This window comes from Boleophthalmus pectinirostris, unplaced genomic scaffold (assembly GCF_026225935.1).
Source record: "Boleophthalmus pectinirostris isolate CB_2022bp ecotype Guang Dong unplaced genomic scaffold, ASM2622593v1 HiC_scaffold_7, whole genome shotgun sequence".
In the NCBI taxonomy this organism is placed as follows: Eukaryota; Metazoa; Chordata; class Actinopteri; order Gobiiformes; family Gobiidae; genus Boleophthalmus; species Boleophthalmus pectinirostris.
Window position 1 is genome coordinate 20,190,088 of NW_026571473.1, and position 17,954 is coordinate 20,208,041.

The following is a 17,954-nucleotide window of genomic DNA, read 5'->3' on the forward strand; positions in this document are numbered from 1 at the left end:
TGAAACATTTTTAATAAGCTATTTGTTGATTAAATTAAGTCTTTGTTCAAGTTGTGTTAAGGCTACTCAGGTGTGGTTATGAAATGTTACCTTTTACTCATTATAAAATACGCCATTGTTGAATTATATTGAATGGTGAGTGATTGTTGAACCCTTGAGGCAATTAGGGATAAAGAAAAAGCAATAAGTTGTGTCGCAAAAAAGTTTTATTTTTCCCAACCTTTAGCCAATCTCTTTTACCGAGGCCTTTGTTGATAGTGCAAACCACCAGCCGTTTCAACAGGAATGTCAAATTGCTGGAGCCTAATACTGTCTGTAGTCCTGTGTCTAGGCTCCACAGCAGATAATAGTACCACCAACTTAAAACAAAGTTAAATATTGTTCTGATTCTCGGCGGCATGTGGCACAAGCTCCTCTAGATAAATTAAATAACTTGTTTGATAAGTTGTGCCACAATTTGATAAGATATCTGAGTGGATTATAGTTTGGACTATGGTGAAAACCCATGCAGCTTTAGTGCCATTACAGACTGATGAAGAGATAAAAGTGTAGAAAAGTTGTTTCACTGTCATTACTTCATCACAGTCAGTACATTAGTGACACCAGCCACACTTCTGAGCTAATCATTTTCATCTAAAAGACAGAATATCAATGCGGCTAATCTAAATCCCTCATGGTGCGCGTGTATTTCTTCACTTTTGACACTCTATCAGTCTTGCTTGCAACTCTTTTCCCCAAACCCAACAGTGGCAGAAGGATGCTTAAAGAAAATATGCTTCCCTTCTTGCAGCGTCATGCCTCTTCTCACATGGGACGGCGCAGCAGAGACAGCGAGAGGCGAATGGAAAGAGCCAGACTGGAGCTGGTGGTTTTGTGGAATGTGCCTTTAATATGTAGTCGTTTCATCCTCTGTCTTTTACTGGCGTTCCTTCAGCGGTTCGGTAGGCAGCTGGGGGCCGCCCAGCAGGGGGATTGTGCTCACACTAGGCAGCTTAAAAATTTAATGAGACTTTTACTTCACACATCATCTTCCTCCCCTTTATAGCAGCCCCGGATACTGCTCGCCGATGTCCTGACATGCCTTGGTGCACAAACCTGGAAGATAAACAAATGTGGCAAGGGATGCTTAGCCAACAAGCTCGCATACTCAGGTGTCCTGGAGAGAGCTAGTAGGAGGCAGAGGCCAATGTGCTGCTAGACTTTTTTGCAGACTGGAACAAATGGCCCGCGTCTGCTTACAGGTTCTGACAGGTTATTTCACAATAAAGCAGGATTCTGTGATTTACCAAGCAGCTCTGCACCGCGCCGGAAAACTTGCTGACAGTATTGTTTTTAGGCCTAACATTATCCATCCCACTGATGTTTTAACGATGACCCTAACAGTAAACATCGCAGGCATCTTTTAACGATGATGGCGAGTTAAAATATTCAGTATTTATTAGCACCTATCATTTGTATTCCGCTCCTCCGCTGCCCTGTCCTGGACGCTCCCAAACCTCATAATAAAGTTAATGATGCACACAGTAAAAAGCTGGACAGACACGACACACAGACCACTAACTTCATCTCATTTCAAATTTAACTCTTTAATCCCCAGATGATATAAAACATGTCCTTATTAATTAATAGACCTATACAGAGCAAGCAGTATTTGAAGACTGAGGGCATGTAAGGGAACATCAGGTAAGACATCAGGTTTACTGGCCTAAACTGTGTATCACTTCCTGCATATTTCAAGCTAGTGAGCAGCAATACACAGATCAAGCAAAACATTATGACCACTGACCATATAGTGGAACCATAGTGTTCAGCTCCAGCCAAATGAAGACAGTTATAGCCACTAATCTATTAACAGAGCCCATATTTGGAAATCCAGGTGCACAACCAAAGAGCCAGTCAGAAGCGAGGTTGTTGAAGGTAACTGCCCCTTCCTGCCTTCACCACTGGTTTGACCGTGGGCGGGCACAGGCCTGTTGCTAAAGCTAGTGTGAACTGACTTTAAAGAATGAAGATATCTGATTAGTTTGTTGTTCATATCTTTATTTACAGAAAAAATATCACACTCCAGATCACGTAGAGTGGGTTAAAACAAACACTTTAAGATCAGAATGGCAAGTTTAACAGCAGCGGTTATGGAGAGATATTTCAATAGAAAGTGTACTGGGGCCAGAATCGCAACTATGTTCACTGACTTATGCTGACAGGTAAAGAGTATCTCCATGGAAACTTTTAGCGAGAGAAATCTGTTTTTAGCAACAAGTAAAGTCTACAGTCTTAAAGTTGATGGAATAACAGCTAGAAAATATACAAGTGTAGAAGTTTGAGCGGGTCTGACAGAGGCCAAATAGTGATGGCCAGATGACAGAGCCTCTCCATAAATGTTGACAGCTGATCAGCGTAGGCAAAGGCCGACCCATATGGTTCAATCAGGAAGACAGCTGTAGCTCAGTGTGCTGAAGACCTTGCACCCCCGCTAATTTTGTCAGTTGCATTATGGATATTATATTTGCCAGTGTGCTGATAGCCATGAATTTGCCACAAGCTACTGGTTTTAGATTGTGTATCATGAAATATGTGTGTGGTCAGTGGCAGTTGAAAGGTGCTCTGTGCAGTTCACCTGGAGCATGGCTGAAATATGCATACTGCAGGTTAAGACAGATAGTTGCTGAATTTCATATGTCGAATTGAATGTTTTTGCAGCACCTTTAATATCATCTTTATATGTCCAGCCAAAGCAACTGCTAACCAAACCCGAAAGGTTTAATGGGGTTATTGGGAAAGCTGGGAGGAGAGGAAATGGATAAAATCTATATGTTACAGTTGAAAGGTCCAGTGGTTCTTACTAAACACATGGCGATGTGCAGATGTCTTTATCAGCCTTAATAAACACACTAAGACATGAGGCAATGATATACTGTTGGTTTGATGACTACAGCAAACAACAGTGTTAGCCATCAGTGCTTTGATTCACACATAGATGGAACTGTATTATTTGAGAACATTATGTTAAGGTCAAAAAAAGGAAACAGCAAACACACATTTTGAGATGGACGCAAAGATTACACTACTGACTAAAATAATACGTGAGCATTTTACAGCCAGACCTTTTCTCAGTACTGTTCATGCCTTGCAAAAAGTCAAAATTTAAGCCATTTCTCACCAAACAAGAAATAACCCTTTGCTCCCCCAGCCTCTGTTCAATCCAGGCACCAGAGTGTATTGACAATTTTGCATCAATTTCCGGGGGCCTCTTATCAGGAGTGACACAACCTTTCTGCACTGTCAGATCAGAGTAATATTTCGGCCTTTTATGTGGATCGATTGGCCAGTTTGGGGGCACCGAGGGGAGGAGAGGCGGAGCACCCGAAAGGTCAACTGTAGCGCTAAATCATTTGAAGATTCTTAATGAAGGGTGTGTGGCGGACACACCTGCTGCTTTCATTATAGTGCTCTACAAAGAGATAATAGTGTTGATAACAGAATGAATCGCCCAGGCCTGGGAGGAGGAGCACTAACAGAAATAGGACAGAATGACAGAAATTGCCCTAAAAAGAAATGTTTCCTTTTAAGAACACCTTCACCAAGGTCAAGAGATGCTTACTGGTAGCTCTTCCAATCGTATCTGTTATTTCAAAGCAGTCTGCAATGTGAATGTTTTAACCTTTGCAGTAGAAGAAGGAGCACCAAGGTTACATATATGTACCATGGGGGAAGGCGGCCAGAAAATATAAAGTATTTATGTCATGCACAGCGATGCAGCGCTGCCCCCAGTGACTTTGTACATATGTTAAACACTGATTGAAGAAACTCGCACTTCCTGCTCGCACATCTGCCTACAGAGCAGCTCAGGCAAAAAGCCCAATATTTTTATTCTGCCATCTCTGGCAGCCTCTGCTTCGGTATGCCGCTCACAAGGAAAAGGATGATGCTCCGATACAAATTTGCAATGATGTTGTATCTGCAAAGCCAGTCATTCTGACACACAATTAGAGCAGCTCACTGAGTATTGATGTTACCGGGGATTGTTGTTGCTGCTAATGAACAGAAGCATATTAAGAAATCACAAATAATAAGTAACACTCTTCTTTATGCACACGTTTTGTCTGACTTTTCAAAACTAATTCTGGAGGACTGCAGGAGGAAATGAACACAAACATACATACAACACATTTGTGGAAAATTCAGTTAAAGACAGTTCCATTCTCTTTACAGACTTTCTACACAGCATCCTACACATGTGAATCGAGGTTGTAGAGAATTCTTTGAAAACATACAGCACATTCCATTAAAAAACCCACATATGCAAATGTTTCTTTCCTTCTACTCCTTCTCTTCTGATGTGTGACTGTTTGCATTAAATTGATGTGCAGTACGGCAAGGTCAATGGTCCATGTCTTCTCTCTGCTCCTCTCTCTCCCAGGGCGCCTCCTCCAGCCTGGTGGTAAAGTTTGCCGATACAGATAAGGAGCGCACCATCAGACGCATGCAGCAGATGGTGGGGCAGTTCGGCATCTTCAACCCCGCCATCGCCCTTCCCTTCAGCACCTACAGCTCATATGCACATGCGGTGAGTTGGAAAAGACATATGCCACGCACACTACAAGTCAAATGGACACACATTAGAGCGTTTATGGACGTGACAGATGTTTTAGATTCTCACACAAAAAAATTACCGTAGGCGCTTTGGTCAGTTTATTGGGTCAGATTAAAGTCTTGCAATGTGAGATTGATTTAACACCTGTAACCTAGAAATATGATGTATTCTTAAAAAGCCAATATCACGCTATTCCTGAGCTATGTTATTATGTTTTTCCTCATCAAAAACATATCTGGTGTTAAGGATAGGGTGAGGTGTTTTGTTTCATTCACACAAACCCTACATATTTAAGGTGAGTTCTTTTTTCAATTAGAAAACATTTTGTTTTCGGTCTCGCATGATAGTTTAGGAAGTGCTCCACTGTTTTTAAACTCCAGACACCTTTACTAGAAATACTTAATAATTTCAGTCCTGAAACTTCCAATCTCTGCCAAAGTAGAGGTAAAAGGTAGCTGTTAACTGGAATACTTCTGCTCCATCACAAGGTGGACCAGAGTTTTGGAGATGCAGACAGATTTATAGGCTTACTCAAAGATATGTGAAACAAAACACGACTTCTGGTATGTTTTTGATGAGGTAACATCATTCTGATACGGCTTAAAGCTCACTGGAATCAATTTTGTGTAATATAGGACCTTTAAAGATGCACTATAACTTTTCTGATGGGGGGTCTACCATCTGGCTCATCTCCATAGAAATGTTCTTGCTTTGTTCACAATCAACCAATAGGAATGTTTCACAGTAAGGCATGAGGCTTAAGATAACTATAACTTATCTTCATATAGTGTGCCTGTAAGTGAAATGGAATCTACATATGCATTTTTTTTCAGCAAGTTTCTGGTTTGTTATCTAAAATAGGGGATTGAAATGAAATTTTATTTAGATCCAAGCAGAGTTACCAAGTATAGGTCTAAAGTTATAATGCATAACACAAACCAGTAACCTGCAATTCCTTTAAGAATAGGTTGGTTCATAATTGAAAGGATAACTGTGTAAATTTTTCTAGCCATGGATGAAAAATCTGCCAAACTCTATAATAAGATACTGTTAAATCTTACTATTGATTTCAGTGAACATAAGCCTAAGCGAAACCTAGTTTGTAGAACCTTCAATACTCCCTCTATCTCATTCTGTTTTAGCATGGCTGCCATACCATTATATCTGGAGATTGACTATCCTGCGCACGTAGGCCCCCCACCCACGCGCTCTCCCCTTCATCCCGCTCATCAGCTCCCCTCTGCGCCCCTGCACCTCGGCCCATGTAACCCCTCTGCATCTGGGGCCGGAGCAGCAGACCCCCAGTCCCTTTGATAAGTTCAGACAGCCTCCATAGCCCCCAGTACCCTCTATTACGCCGCGGCCGCATTTCCCCCTCCCCAGCCGCCTCCCTCTGGGCCCTTAAGATGCTTCAGGGGCCACGCTTGACTCAGAATATTGCATGGGCATCTTTATCTGCACACCAACTTTCTTCTCTACCCCTGCTGTGGCCTGTGCACATGTGTGAAAAGCGCACACGCACACACCTAAGAAATGAAAAAACCTCAAATTCAATAAGGAGATAAAAACCTGGGCATCTGTCAAGCTACATAAACACATTAAAGCATCTGTATTTATTTAGCAAGGAGGGCACCACGTGTTTATTTTGGTACTTACTATTCACAAGTACATTCATAAAAGGGGATTGCTCTGTGTTTGCATCAAATTGCAAATCTCAAAATCATTTCCCATAGTGCATAAATATAGGCTACCATGTGTTCAAATGGAGATGTTTTACTACCGCTGTTTCATACTAACTAGTGCTTTTGGAAGTTAGATGTAATTTTAAACTTAGCTTTTTTTTCAAAATCACATTTATTTTGTCAGTAGCAGAGCACTTTAAAGTAGTGCCCATAACCATGTGTATATGTGCTACAATTAATCCAGCTTTTGTTTAGGCTGTACCTTTTCTATAGCTGGTAAAAGTTCCAATAATCAGCAAGTAGGAGTATGTAAAATAAATAAGAAAGAATGCCATGTTTAGCTACAATATCAGATAAGTGGCATTTTAAAGAGAAGTACACATTTATTGGCTTCCTCTGACCATATGTTGCTCCATCCCATATTTTCTTCATTTGTATTGTTGCCATCAAATTGTTTTTCATAAAATTGTACAATCTGTCAGACAGAAGTTAAATTCTATTTTGGTAGAATCAATTTACAAAACAATGGATTCTTTTTTAATTTCCCATTTACCCTGCGTTATAACTTTTTTGTATTGTGTGTTTTCGAAAGTCCCGTATCTTTGCACTTTCTAAATGCCAGAATTAATTGTTGATGTTAGCCGGGGTCTTGTGGGGGGCTTATCCATTTCCCTCATTTTCATATCACAGCCACAGGAGCCGGTGTGAAATGTGCAAATTGACCATCCCAGAGTAATTGCGAGGCCATCTCTTCGCGTGCGCCTCTCTCCAGTAAAAACTCGCCACCTTCATTACCATTCATGAAATGCGGGCCTTTCCCAGGAAATGTGGAGAAATGCAAATGTTTTAAGGCCATTGGTTGAAACCGAAGCAGCGGCGATGGTGGTGGTCTGCTGGGAAACCATTGTACCCCTCTCAGTCTGGCCATGACTCCTATTTATGGTGGCATAGACCCGTGTCGGCTCATACACAGACGGATGTAGACCTGCGCGTGTTTTGGCAAATATGCATTCACACAGAAAATGACAAGGAAATTGAGTGAAAGCAACAAAGGCGCGTGGAAGCTCCAGCAGAATCAATTACCATTAAATTTACAGAGGAAATGGCATGTCCTGTGTTTAAATTGTGCATATAGTAAGATCGTGTGAAGGGGAATTTGCTATTGAAGTATTTAGTAGTAGCAGTGATGGTTGGTATGAATTACAATGCAGCAAAAAGCCAAAAGGGCATTCTAATAAAAATTCTTAAAGTAATACCAGAACAATACACACATTCTTCCCTCTGTTTAGCACAAATCCAACAAGAAAGATCATCACGTAGAATGTATTCAGAGATAATTTTGTTTAGTACTCACTGTTTCAGTCCCAAACCAAGAAAATGTAGTCAGTTCAGGATAAAACAACAAAATGACTGATGTCCTTATGTAGGCATTGATACTTTGCAGCTGATATCTTCAGTATTCCCTGGGTTGTGAAGCTAACTATAGACACTGCTCTGTATTCAAATTGGACTTAAATCTGAGTTTTAATTTTAACATAGTCTGACCATAAAGAATTGACTACAACAGGTGAGCCGAGTTGTGCTGTAAAAACTCTCACACATCAAACAAGTAAACAGACCCTTGTACACTCGTATTGATCACAGGTTCCTGAAAATGTGTTGTTTAAATCCATTTTGTATGTTTTCTTGAATTTTCAGACTCATCTAAAAAAAAAAAAAAAAAAAAAAAAGTAGTATATATAGCCTTATATACATACAGGCAGAACACCCCCCAGCGTGATGTTACTACAAAGTATTGGCATTGGCATTGAGAAAACATGCTTGAAATGTGCCATGAGACAATAAAAAAGACTATGTGCGATAGTTCAATGGATGCTATGTAATCCAACATAAGAGAGAAGAAAATAGACAGAAAGTGGAGGGACTGTGAGGCGAGGCAACCTTGAAGATAAACCCAAGTTAGACAAAGTAATGAGTTCACAAGAGGCAGTAATGGATTATCAGTATGCTTCTTGTTTTCATATCTATGGCTAAAGACTTGGATAATGAATCTAAATAGCGCTGCGGACTGCTAGATGTGTAATAATGTGGAATAAAGGGACATATTAGTTATCTTTACTGTGGGTGTCCAGCTCTACATTACTGTCCCAGCACTGGCTACATGCACACAGTGTGAAGCCCGCGCTCCCTGCAGCCAGCCAATGTGCTCCAGCGATACGCCCAGTGCTGCTTTACCGAAAGATAAAACCACACATATATTCCCCCAAGACGCAAAACCTGCAGTGACAGAAAAAGGACTTTATCTCCAAAGACACACTACACGTTCGCCTACTCAATGCGTGCACTGGCCAAGAAGAGAGGAGGAGGTGGCATACCATGGGATATACAGACAGCAGGGAGCAATGCTATAGCTATAACCAGCCATATACAGTAAATAGTACATATAAAAAAGAACCACCTCTCCACTACAGCTGTGGATAGGATTATAGAGTTGAGCTGACAGCCAGTAAATTGGATTTTAGTCAAACCAGGAGCAGGAGGGGGGCACACCGAACACAAATTGGAGGGGTACAACGGTGACAACATGTGCCAAAAATGAGAAATGTGCCATTTTCAGGATACACTCAGACACTGGTGTACTCTGACAGGAGACATCCTATTTGTAAAAAAAAAAGTGATTTTATGAAACACAAGGCGACTGGGAGAGACACGTTGGGTTTTTCATTCCAGCGTCATAATAGTTCATCTGTGAGGGTGCATTTTGGCTGCAAAATGTTAGGAAAATAAACAACATGGCGCAACTCTTTTAAATAATGCAATATTCTGTATACCATAGCAAAGCTTTAATGTAGCTGGTAAAAAACAGGCCAGAATAAAAATGTTTATATCATGATGACTAAAACTGGTATAAAACAGACCTATAAGAAGATTAACTTGCACTGAATAGCTCTTAACCATACTTTGACTGGGCTAATCTGCACTAAATCACTGTAAACTAAAGTAGAAAGTCTAAACTCAACCATAAACCTAGTTTAGACCAGATCTAATTCTAAAAAAACTACTTGATTAGCTTGGTAGAAAACACAATTTTAACCAGGGCTAAACTTGAAATCAAACTGTATAATAAAATAATAAATACATGAATTTTCAGTTATACGGATATTGCAAGAAATTCAATATTGCAATAAAAAGGTGTGATAATTAGTGCCGCTCTAGTGAAGACTCAAATAGATTAGATTTGATTGGGTCGCCCCCTCTTCTAAACCAGCAGTGCTTCTCTGACACAGGGGAGGCAGAAGTTTGAGATTTCATGGCACCTCTCGCTCACCTCCTTAAAAGATGCATTAGATGAATAAATGGGAGGAGAGAGAGCGGTTTAACTGGGTGCTAATAGTGACAGAGCGTGGGTGGATGAGAGGGAGGATGACGGCTATAAACTCACATTAGGAAACATCTCCCCCTGTTGGAGGGAGCCATTTGCAACAACCAATGAGAGGCGATAGAAACGTGACTAGTCCTCCTACTGCACTGCTTGCACATACTAACATGGCCATATTATTAAGTACAGCTTCATTTTATCAGCAAAGATAGATGTGCCATTGGAGAAAAACAGAGACTTGACACTTGTTTTGTGTTTTAAGTTACTGTGAAAAACTCCATTGAGCCCTAAACACATTTTTCACAAGGTTGAATAAATCCAAGTTTGTAATAAATCAAATAAATTAATTTTCCTTCCTCCTTATTGTTGTTTTATTTTTATCTTTTACTTAGACCCACTTCTCGCCTATTCTTGTGAGACCTAATGGTTATAGGTCTTCAAGTTTGAGTACTGCATGCATTTATCATTGCAAGACAGTGCCAGTGTCTTGGATAGGGTCGTTTTCAGTTCCGAAACAATTTCTATACTTTAAGTATCTGCCAATACCCGATATCAACTGATATGAGTGTAGAGACTGAAAACAGCATTTATTTCCTTTAAACAAAAAAATAAGAAGATAAAACTGATGTTATGTATCTGTTATTTATCCCTCAAGCAACTACAGAAATGCTTTGTATAAATAAAAGCTTAAACATTATGAGACTTTTGAGGCCAACTACAACCAGTAAATAGTCTTATTACATCGATATATATGTCCATCCAAAAGCTGATATCCAATATCCTGCTAATTTTTTAGTATCGGCGCTGAAATCTGATACCAGCATCAGATCGTTGCATCTATAGTCTCAAAAGGTGCACTAAGTTTTCTTGTGGAGTGTCTGCTACAAGCTTGTCTCCATGGGGATGCTATTCATTGTCTATAATGTTCCACAGTAACTCATAATTGTTTTAATATATTTTATCAATAAAAACATCTGTAATTGAATAAATGGTTTGTAGATTACTGTAATGCCATACCGTGGGACATTTCTAGGCAAAGCAATATTACATCATGCATATACATTACATAGTGCACCTTTAATTAAAAAAAATTTTGCTTACTTAATCTGAAAATCTTTGTGCACATAACTCTATTTACAGTTTTTTTTATGCTGAAAGAATAATCTAACTAAAAGATATCCCAGTGAATAGCCATCTATACTGTGAAAAGTATAGGTCTCCACAAAGCTAAAACCATGTTACGAGTTCACTCCAACTGTCTGTTTGACTCATGCAGTGTATTTCTGACATTATTGTGACTTCCCCCGGGGATTATACGCTGCGGGCTCCGGTCCATCCTAGTGAGCAGGTTGTTGATGTTAACATTGTGTGACTGGCACGTAAGCACAGCACAGAAGAGCCCTGCTCATGTCCCTGAACCACTGTATTCAATTTCACCATCTTTGTGCTAGCATGCAACTCCAAATACTACACGTGCAATTACCAGGGATTTCAGTTGTTGTTCAAAATAAAATCTTGCTAATGTAAGGTTTCTGAGACATGTTTCTTTCCTGGGATTGCCTAAGCACAAATAAAGAAAGCTGTCTCCTAATCATTATAATTGGTTCCAGTGATGGAAAGAGAAAGAAAATTTGTACTCAAGTAAGTTACATGGTTAAAAATGTATCCAATTCAAGTAATGTGGCCAAATTTGTATTAAAGGATCCATATTATATTATTTTCTGTTCTATGTTTTAACGTTGTTTCCTCATCAAAAACATACTTGATGTTGTGTTTTGTTTCACTCACACGTGTTTAACATACAACCCCTGCAAATTTAGGCTGAGGTCTGTTCCACCTCGTGATGTCATGTGGCAATATGTGGCAATACCAACTTGTCACAGCCTGATCCCCTCTGATCTCAGTACTTGTATGAGAGACCACATTCATTTATGACATTTAAAGTAAAAAAAAAAAAAAATAATAATAATAATGGAAAATTACTTACTGTCTCAAAGTACTTACTAAGTTAGTACTTGTAGTTTATTGCAATTCAGTTTGAAAGGAGCAGAGATAGAGGGGAAGCAGGACAATTGGGACTTTCTAGTTACAATCTCATGTCTAGAATTATGTTTATACTGTGTGTGTTTGTTTTGTACATGTTTTAAAAAAGTACAATTACCAAAGACATCTTCTCATTTACAGTAACATGATTTATGATTTGGCTACTTACTACTTAATTAGTGCATACTTTAATCTAAGGTATATTGTATATTGATTTGGCACAGGTTGCTTGTAACCTCAAACCCTCATTTAATATGGCAGAGAAATAATTACTCAATTTGGAAAAAAAAAAAAAAGTTTAGACATAGCTAATTAAACACCTTGAAAAATAATGGCGCTAACAAAAAACAACCACAGAAGCATTTTGACACTGATAACATTAATTGTAACCACGGTCTAATTTATTGACGCTATGACTGAACGTAATGTAAAAGGAACAAGCGATCTTGGCCAATCTCTCATCGTGGGTCCTATAATTCAGCTTATTGGCCTTCCGCCTTCCCTCTCCGCCCGTTTTTAGCCGCTTCCTCTTTTCACTGCCTGCTGCTGGGGCTGTAAGGGGTCACATGTGACAGGGCCGAGAGTCACCGAGCGCCACTACAAAGATAATTGCCATGTGATAAAGAGGTGATTGCGCACTGGCACCAGGGGAGACTAATGCCATCAGGTTGCCATAAAAAAGCAGATGTCCGACACTAAATGAATGCCGCGGAAACCCAGCCTAACTTACTCCTGCCGTCTTTTCATCTCCTCTCTTTTGTCCCTCCTCTCTTCTTTCCTCCTTCTTTTCTTTGCACAAGGAACTCGGAAAGGACACTTCATTCGGCACCGGAGAGATTTTCAATCCCCTCTGCATAAATAAAGGAAATGGCTTTTGAATACAGTGCCTTTGAAATTAGTCCAAAAGGGGTCGGAACGCAACAAGTAAAATGGAGCGACTTTGATAACTCTGTCAACACTGGTCCGATTATTTATTTATATTTTATATCAAAGCGCGTTTGTATTAGCCACGCCGTTCTGACATAATTACATGCTTCGGTTTCCTGTTTGCGACGTTTTAATTTTGAAACGAAGCAACAGCAAGTGGCGCCGTTGTTATTCTTTGACAATCTGATGCCATTTAGCATCATCTAAACTATGTACTGGGAGAGTGCAGGGTTGGTCATTTCAGTTGTGCTATAGCTACTTTACAAAAATAACTCACAAGCTCTCAACAAAGTTTGTATACGCTGAAACGATCAGGGCGGTTTGTTTGTGGGGGCATTATGATAATTTCTATGTGGGCAAATTGTTTGTATGACCATCAAATATTTACCCCCCATATATATATATATATATATATATATATATATATATATATATATATATATATATATATATATATATATATATATATATATATATATATATATATATATATATATATATATATATATATATATATATATATATATGGTGTCCTCCACCATGCAGTTTGTATTGATGGAAATATTATTGCTTTAAGATAAGATAAAATAAAATAAGTTGAGATAATTAAATTTGTCTTAGGATCACATGCTTTATTAAAAACAGTACAACACAACCCAAAGCACCACACAACCACCACCATAGAACAGAAATAGATACAAGACCAAGTATGACCACGAGTGATGCACTATCAGGACCTTTAAGTCACTCTTTACAGGCAAGCCCTTTGCAATCTTGTATTCTATTAATAATTGCACATTCCCTAAGCTTACTGTATGTGCAGTGGAATGCACATTCCCCATGATTGTGCAGTTTAACTGGAATATTACACAGCATTGAATTTATCTGTCACTATAGAGACAAGTGGATGGCATCACAGGGCATGTTACAAGTCACATCTGTGGAGAGGCAATCTTGCTTATAGCTAGAATTCATGGTATTTGTGAGCAATAAAAATACAATACAAACATTCAAAGTGAAATAAATGCTAGATAGATTGTATTTAAAGCCATGCTGTGGAACATTCCAGGCAAAGCAATAACAACCCAACTGAGATAAGCAGGTGGGAAGTTACATTGTGCACCTTTAAACATGTATATTGAACATTAAACATGTACATTGAACATTGAGATTTGGGGCCCCCTATTGGTTTGGAGGATTCTAGGCGTAGTCATCTTATTGATACCTTACAAATGACGTCTTCAACATTTCCTGGGGGTGTGATGCTAACTGAAAGCACCAGCTACTGTCAGAAGATCTATGAGACTTTAATTTGAGCTTTGTTTTAACACTGTGCCCAGAAAGAGCTGACTTAGTTGGAAGTACAACAGGTGAGATGATCTGTGCACAAACAAGTCTCTTACAAATAAGATTACTTTTAAACAGGACCATGAACACTCGTGTTGATCACAGGCATCAGAAAATATGTATATTCCATTGCCACACTTTTTTTCTGGAGTTCTCAGACTTCTTCTTAAAACTTCTGTGGCAGTGTTTGCTGACGTGTACATTGTGTCTCCATGGTAACTTTTGAACATTTCCCCACTGCAACAGTAAACATACATATATATCTATCATCACTCCATCCAGTACAGCTATGGAGTTGATTGGAAGTTTGCTAATTACTGCAGAAAGACCCAAAACCCTAAATGGTATGACAGCATTGTTGAGTAGCTTTTCCAGAGCCTATTCACATCCTAATTGGGGGCAATAGTTACCCCAGTGCCCAAATCACCACATCCGCATCCTTTAGACCTCTGTATTTGTTTGTGTGTCTGGCTTTTGTTTAGCTTCTTGTTCCCTTGCTGTCTGGTTCGGCTATAACCCCCTTAAAGGCTCAATTCATCTTATTTGGAAAGGAATGGATGATCCCCATTTGTCAAGTTGATAAAATTATGCAAATGACAAAAGGCGTTAATAGATAGCACTGGAGAGGCACACAGTTAATGGATGAGGTGCCAGCGCTGGGCATTCTGCAGCGGGACAGCTACTTTCAGGTTAGCTGACAGGGGCACTGAGGGAAAATAATTAGCTTTTCCCGTTTGCACTGTCCCCACATGCAAATCCAAGCAGAATGCCACAGTCTCCTACCGCCAGCACCGTCTCGCAATGTTGTCATTAGCATCAGCGCCCGTGGCAGGAGAATTTGATTTCCGCTGCTCCGAGTGGCCATCACCAACTCCACTGACACACTTTTTTATTTTACATTTCAGATTTTTTCCCACATCGCAATTTACATACAGTAGCCAATGGAAAATCCAATCCACTGCTGTATGACCATCTGATTATATCTTGTGTCTATTATTTTTTATGAATTAGCATGAGTTAGTATTTTATGAGCACCTGAGCACCGTATGTCATCAAGATAGTAAAGAGGGAAGTTTTTTTTATTACTACAAGTATTTATCCAAACATATTTTTATCTGATATGGCTACAAAGTAAACAGCTTGTTGCCATGGAGTTGATATTGATTGGTCTGGAATGTTCCACAGCATGGCATTAAACTTGTCTATCTCCATGGAGACAAGTTTGGCCAAGTTACAGGTCAGATCTGTGGAGAGCAACTGCATGTTTTTCAAGGCAATAATATTATATAATTCCAGACAAAGCAATCATCACTGGGGACACAGTACTGTTTGTATGAATAAATACACCGTAAAAATAAATCAAACTAAAATCACCGCACTATAGACTGCAGACTGGCTATGAGAATGTAATTTTAAAAAAAAATTAAACTGATGTATTTTATCATCTTATAAAACAGAAGAGTAAGTTGTACTAGAATCTGTGTTATTTTCAAAATGCTCTCTCTTTCACCTGTAGTCTCTGCAGTAAACATATGCACAGACAGGGCCAAGAGGTGGGTCCGCTGGCTGCGTTTGTATTCCTGCCCCACACAGGTCTGCATGCCTGATGGGCAGCTACAGCGCCTACAAAAGATTATTGATCGCCAAGATAAACCCAGTGGTTCACAAGCTGCAAAAGCCATTGTACATTGATGGATTTTCTTTAGAATTAGGCATTCAGCATGTGGTTTGCCTGCACAGGGAGACTTAAAGCCGAATGCAGGAACTTAAATAGTGGTCTCCTCATGCATATGTGTGAGCTGATGGGGCCAGCGCACCAGGGAACAGCGCTAATACATATGAATACAAGAATATTGATTTTATCTCTTTGTCAGCCTGTCCAGCGGCTGAATATCAACTCACTACACGGACGTGTAACTTTGTCGCTCCTGTGGTTGTGGGTGCAGCAGGAAACCACAATAACATTTTTCATTTGTGCACTACAGCTCAATGAATAGTGCAAAGTCATTGACACAGAAGTCGAAAAATATTTGTTTTGTTTTTACACTTTTACAGTTCACATGCTCAAGTCTGGACTCTGGTCTTGTTCACCTGTTGATCATATTCTGTGTCAGAGCAAAGGTGTGACAGACTGTTATTTGCATGTGATTATCTAATGGTTACTCCCATTTTGTACATGAAAAAAATGCATCTATTTTTTATGTTTTCAACAAATAGGACACTGCAGTTAATCATGAAACAACAACAACTGCTAATGGATAATGGGAACATGTTGTTATTTGATAAGGGTTTTGTTGATGTTGTATCACCATAACTTCCAGGCTTTCTCCACAGTGTTTGTTGTTCTACTTATAAGCAAATTGCTAAAGTAAAATTACCTATATAAGTTTGTCTTTCTAAAAACAATGTATTTGTTCTGAAATGTCCAGGCACAGACCAGTGGGTGTAAAGCTTCACAAAAAATCTACAAGAAAATGTTTTAGCGTGAGCCCTTGAACAGCTGTAATTACACACAGCGTCAGAAGAATGAGAGAGCGGTTCAGGCCAAAAGTCTTCTGTGGCATTTGAATGCAGCCAAATGGGCCATTGTGATGTTTGACAATCGTACGGAAAAGGGAAAAAGATAATGTGCACATGTCAATGGCTTGATTTGTATGAACCCAACAGACAGCTATTAAAGGGTTTGTGCTGCGTTTGACAGGCGTCCTGCTGGGAGGACAGACACGTTCTCTAAACAGAGGTTGACAGGCTTCTCTTTTCTCTCCTTTTCTTTCATTCCGCTCTACTTTCTCTGTACTTCCCCTGCACTTCCATCCATCACCCTCCACTTCATCCTCCCTCTGTCCTACCCTCTGCCTGGCTTCTGTCTCTGCTCCGGCTCCTCTCGTGCCTTTGTCCCACTCTTTCCCTAAACTTGCTGTACTTTTCATTACCATCTGTCCTCCCCTCACCTCTGGACCACTCTCTTTGCTCACACTTGGACTCATCTGTCCATCCGAAACTTCATTTCTCCTCCTCCTCCATCAATTCCCCCTGTCCCTCTTCTTTAGCTCATGCAGCAGCAGGCAGCCATCATGGCAGCCAGCCACGGAGGTTACCTCACACCCAGCGTGGCATTCCCGGCCACACAGATCCACCAGATGGGGGCGCTTAACATCAACAGCCTGCCACCCACCCCCATGACCCCGGTGTCGGGTGAGTTTCATCAAACCCTGGGTGAGCACTCACTTTCATTTCCTTTTCTTTTGCTGCATGTGTGCTTTGCTAACACTGCTCATACAAGGTGTAACAAGTGCGCCCGCCCCGACCTCCACCTAAACACAACCTGTTTAAAGGCCCGCATTACACTATTCTCTCATCTATATTATAATGCTGTTTTCTCTTCTAGCGCATGCCTGGAGTTTCTTTTTGTTTCATTTACACACATTTAACACACAAACCATGCGTATTTAGGATAAGTTCTTCTCTGAAATAGAAAACACTCTGTTCCACTTTATGATGTTATGTAGTAATACTGGAAGTGCTCCACTGTGTTTTTAAACTTTAATGGAATTATTTGGATAATTTCAACCCTGGAATTGCTAATCTTTTTTGAATAAATGGTAGCTGTTAACTTGAAAACTACTGCTTAATGACATCACAACGTGGAACACAGCATTTCGAGCTTCAGAGATGTAGGCAGATTAATAATGCAGGATTGCTCAAACATATGTGAATGGAACAAAACATAACTCTAGGCATGTTTTCATGAGGTAACATCATTATAACATGGATTAAAGCTCACGAGTGTCAGTTTCGCAGTTATTAAGAGTTAACCCTTTAAACCAATCAAAATAGGCTTTGTATGTGCTATAATTTTTCAACAATAGACCTTTATTTCTGCCATCTAAACCATAAAGATTCTCTTAATAAATTCGTCATATTTCAGTCTTTAGTCAGATGGAGTATGCTCAGTGATAACCCCACTTTATTTTTCAGGATG

General features: G+C 39.7%; 1 protein-coding gene across 37 annotated transcripts in view; it reads left to right on the forward strand.

Annotated features, from left to right (window-relative positions):
• celf5a (cugbp, Elav-like family member 5a) overlaps positions 1-17,954 on the forward strand; it is a 192,045-nt gene that overhangs the window by 157,927 nt on the left and 16,164 nt on the right. For 23 of the 37 annotated variants that reach the window (XM_055164599.1, XM_055164598.1, XM_055164618.1 and 20 more), the window contains 2 exons: positions 4,421-4,567; positions 17,023-17,171. In XM_055164599.1, coding sequence (XP_055020574.1) covers positions 4,421-4,567; positions 17,023-17,171 — 296 coding nt within the window. The remainder of the gene's footprint in view (positions 1-4,420; positions 4,568-17,022; positions 17,172-17,954) is intronic. The other 14 variants (XM_055164602.1, XM_055164621.1, XM_055164603.1 and 11 more) reach the window with 2 other exon arrangements.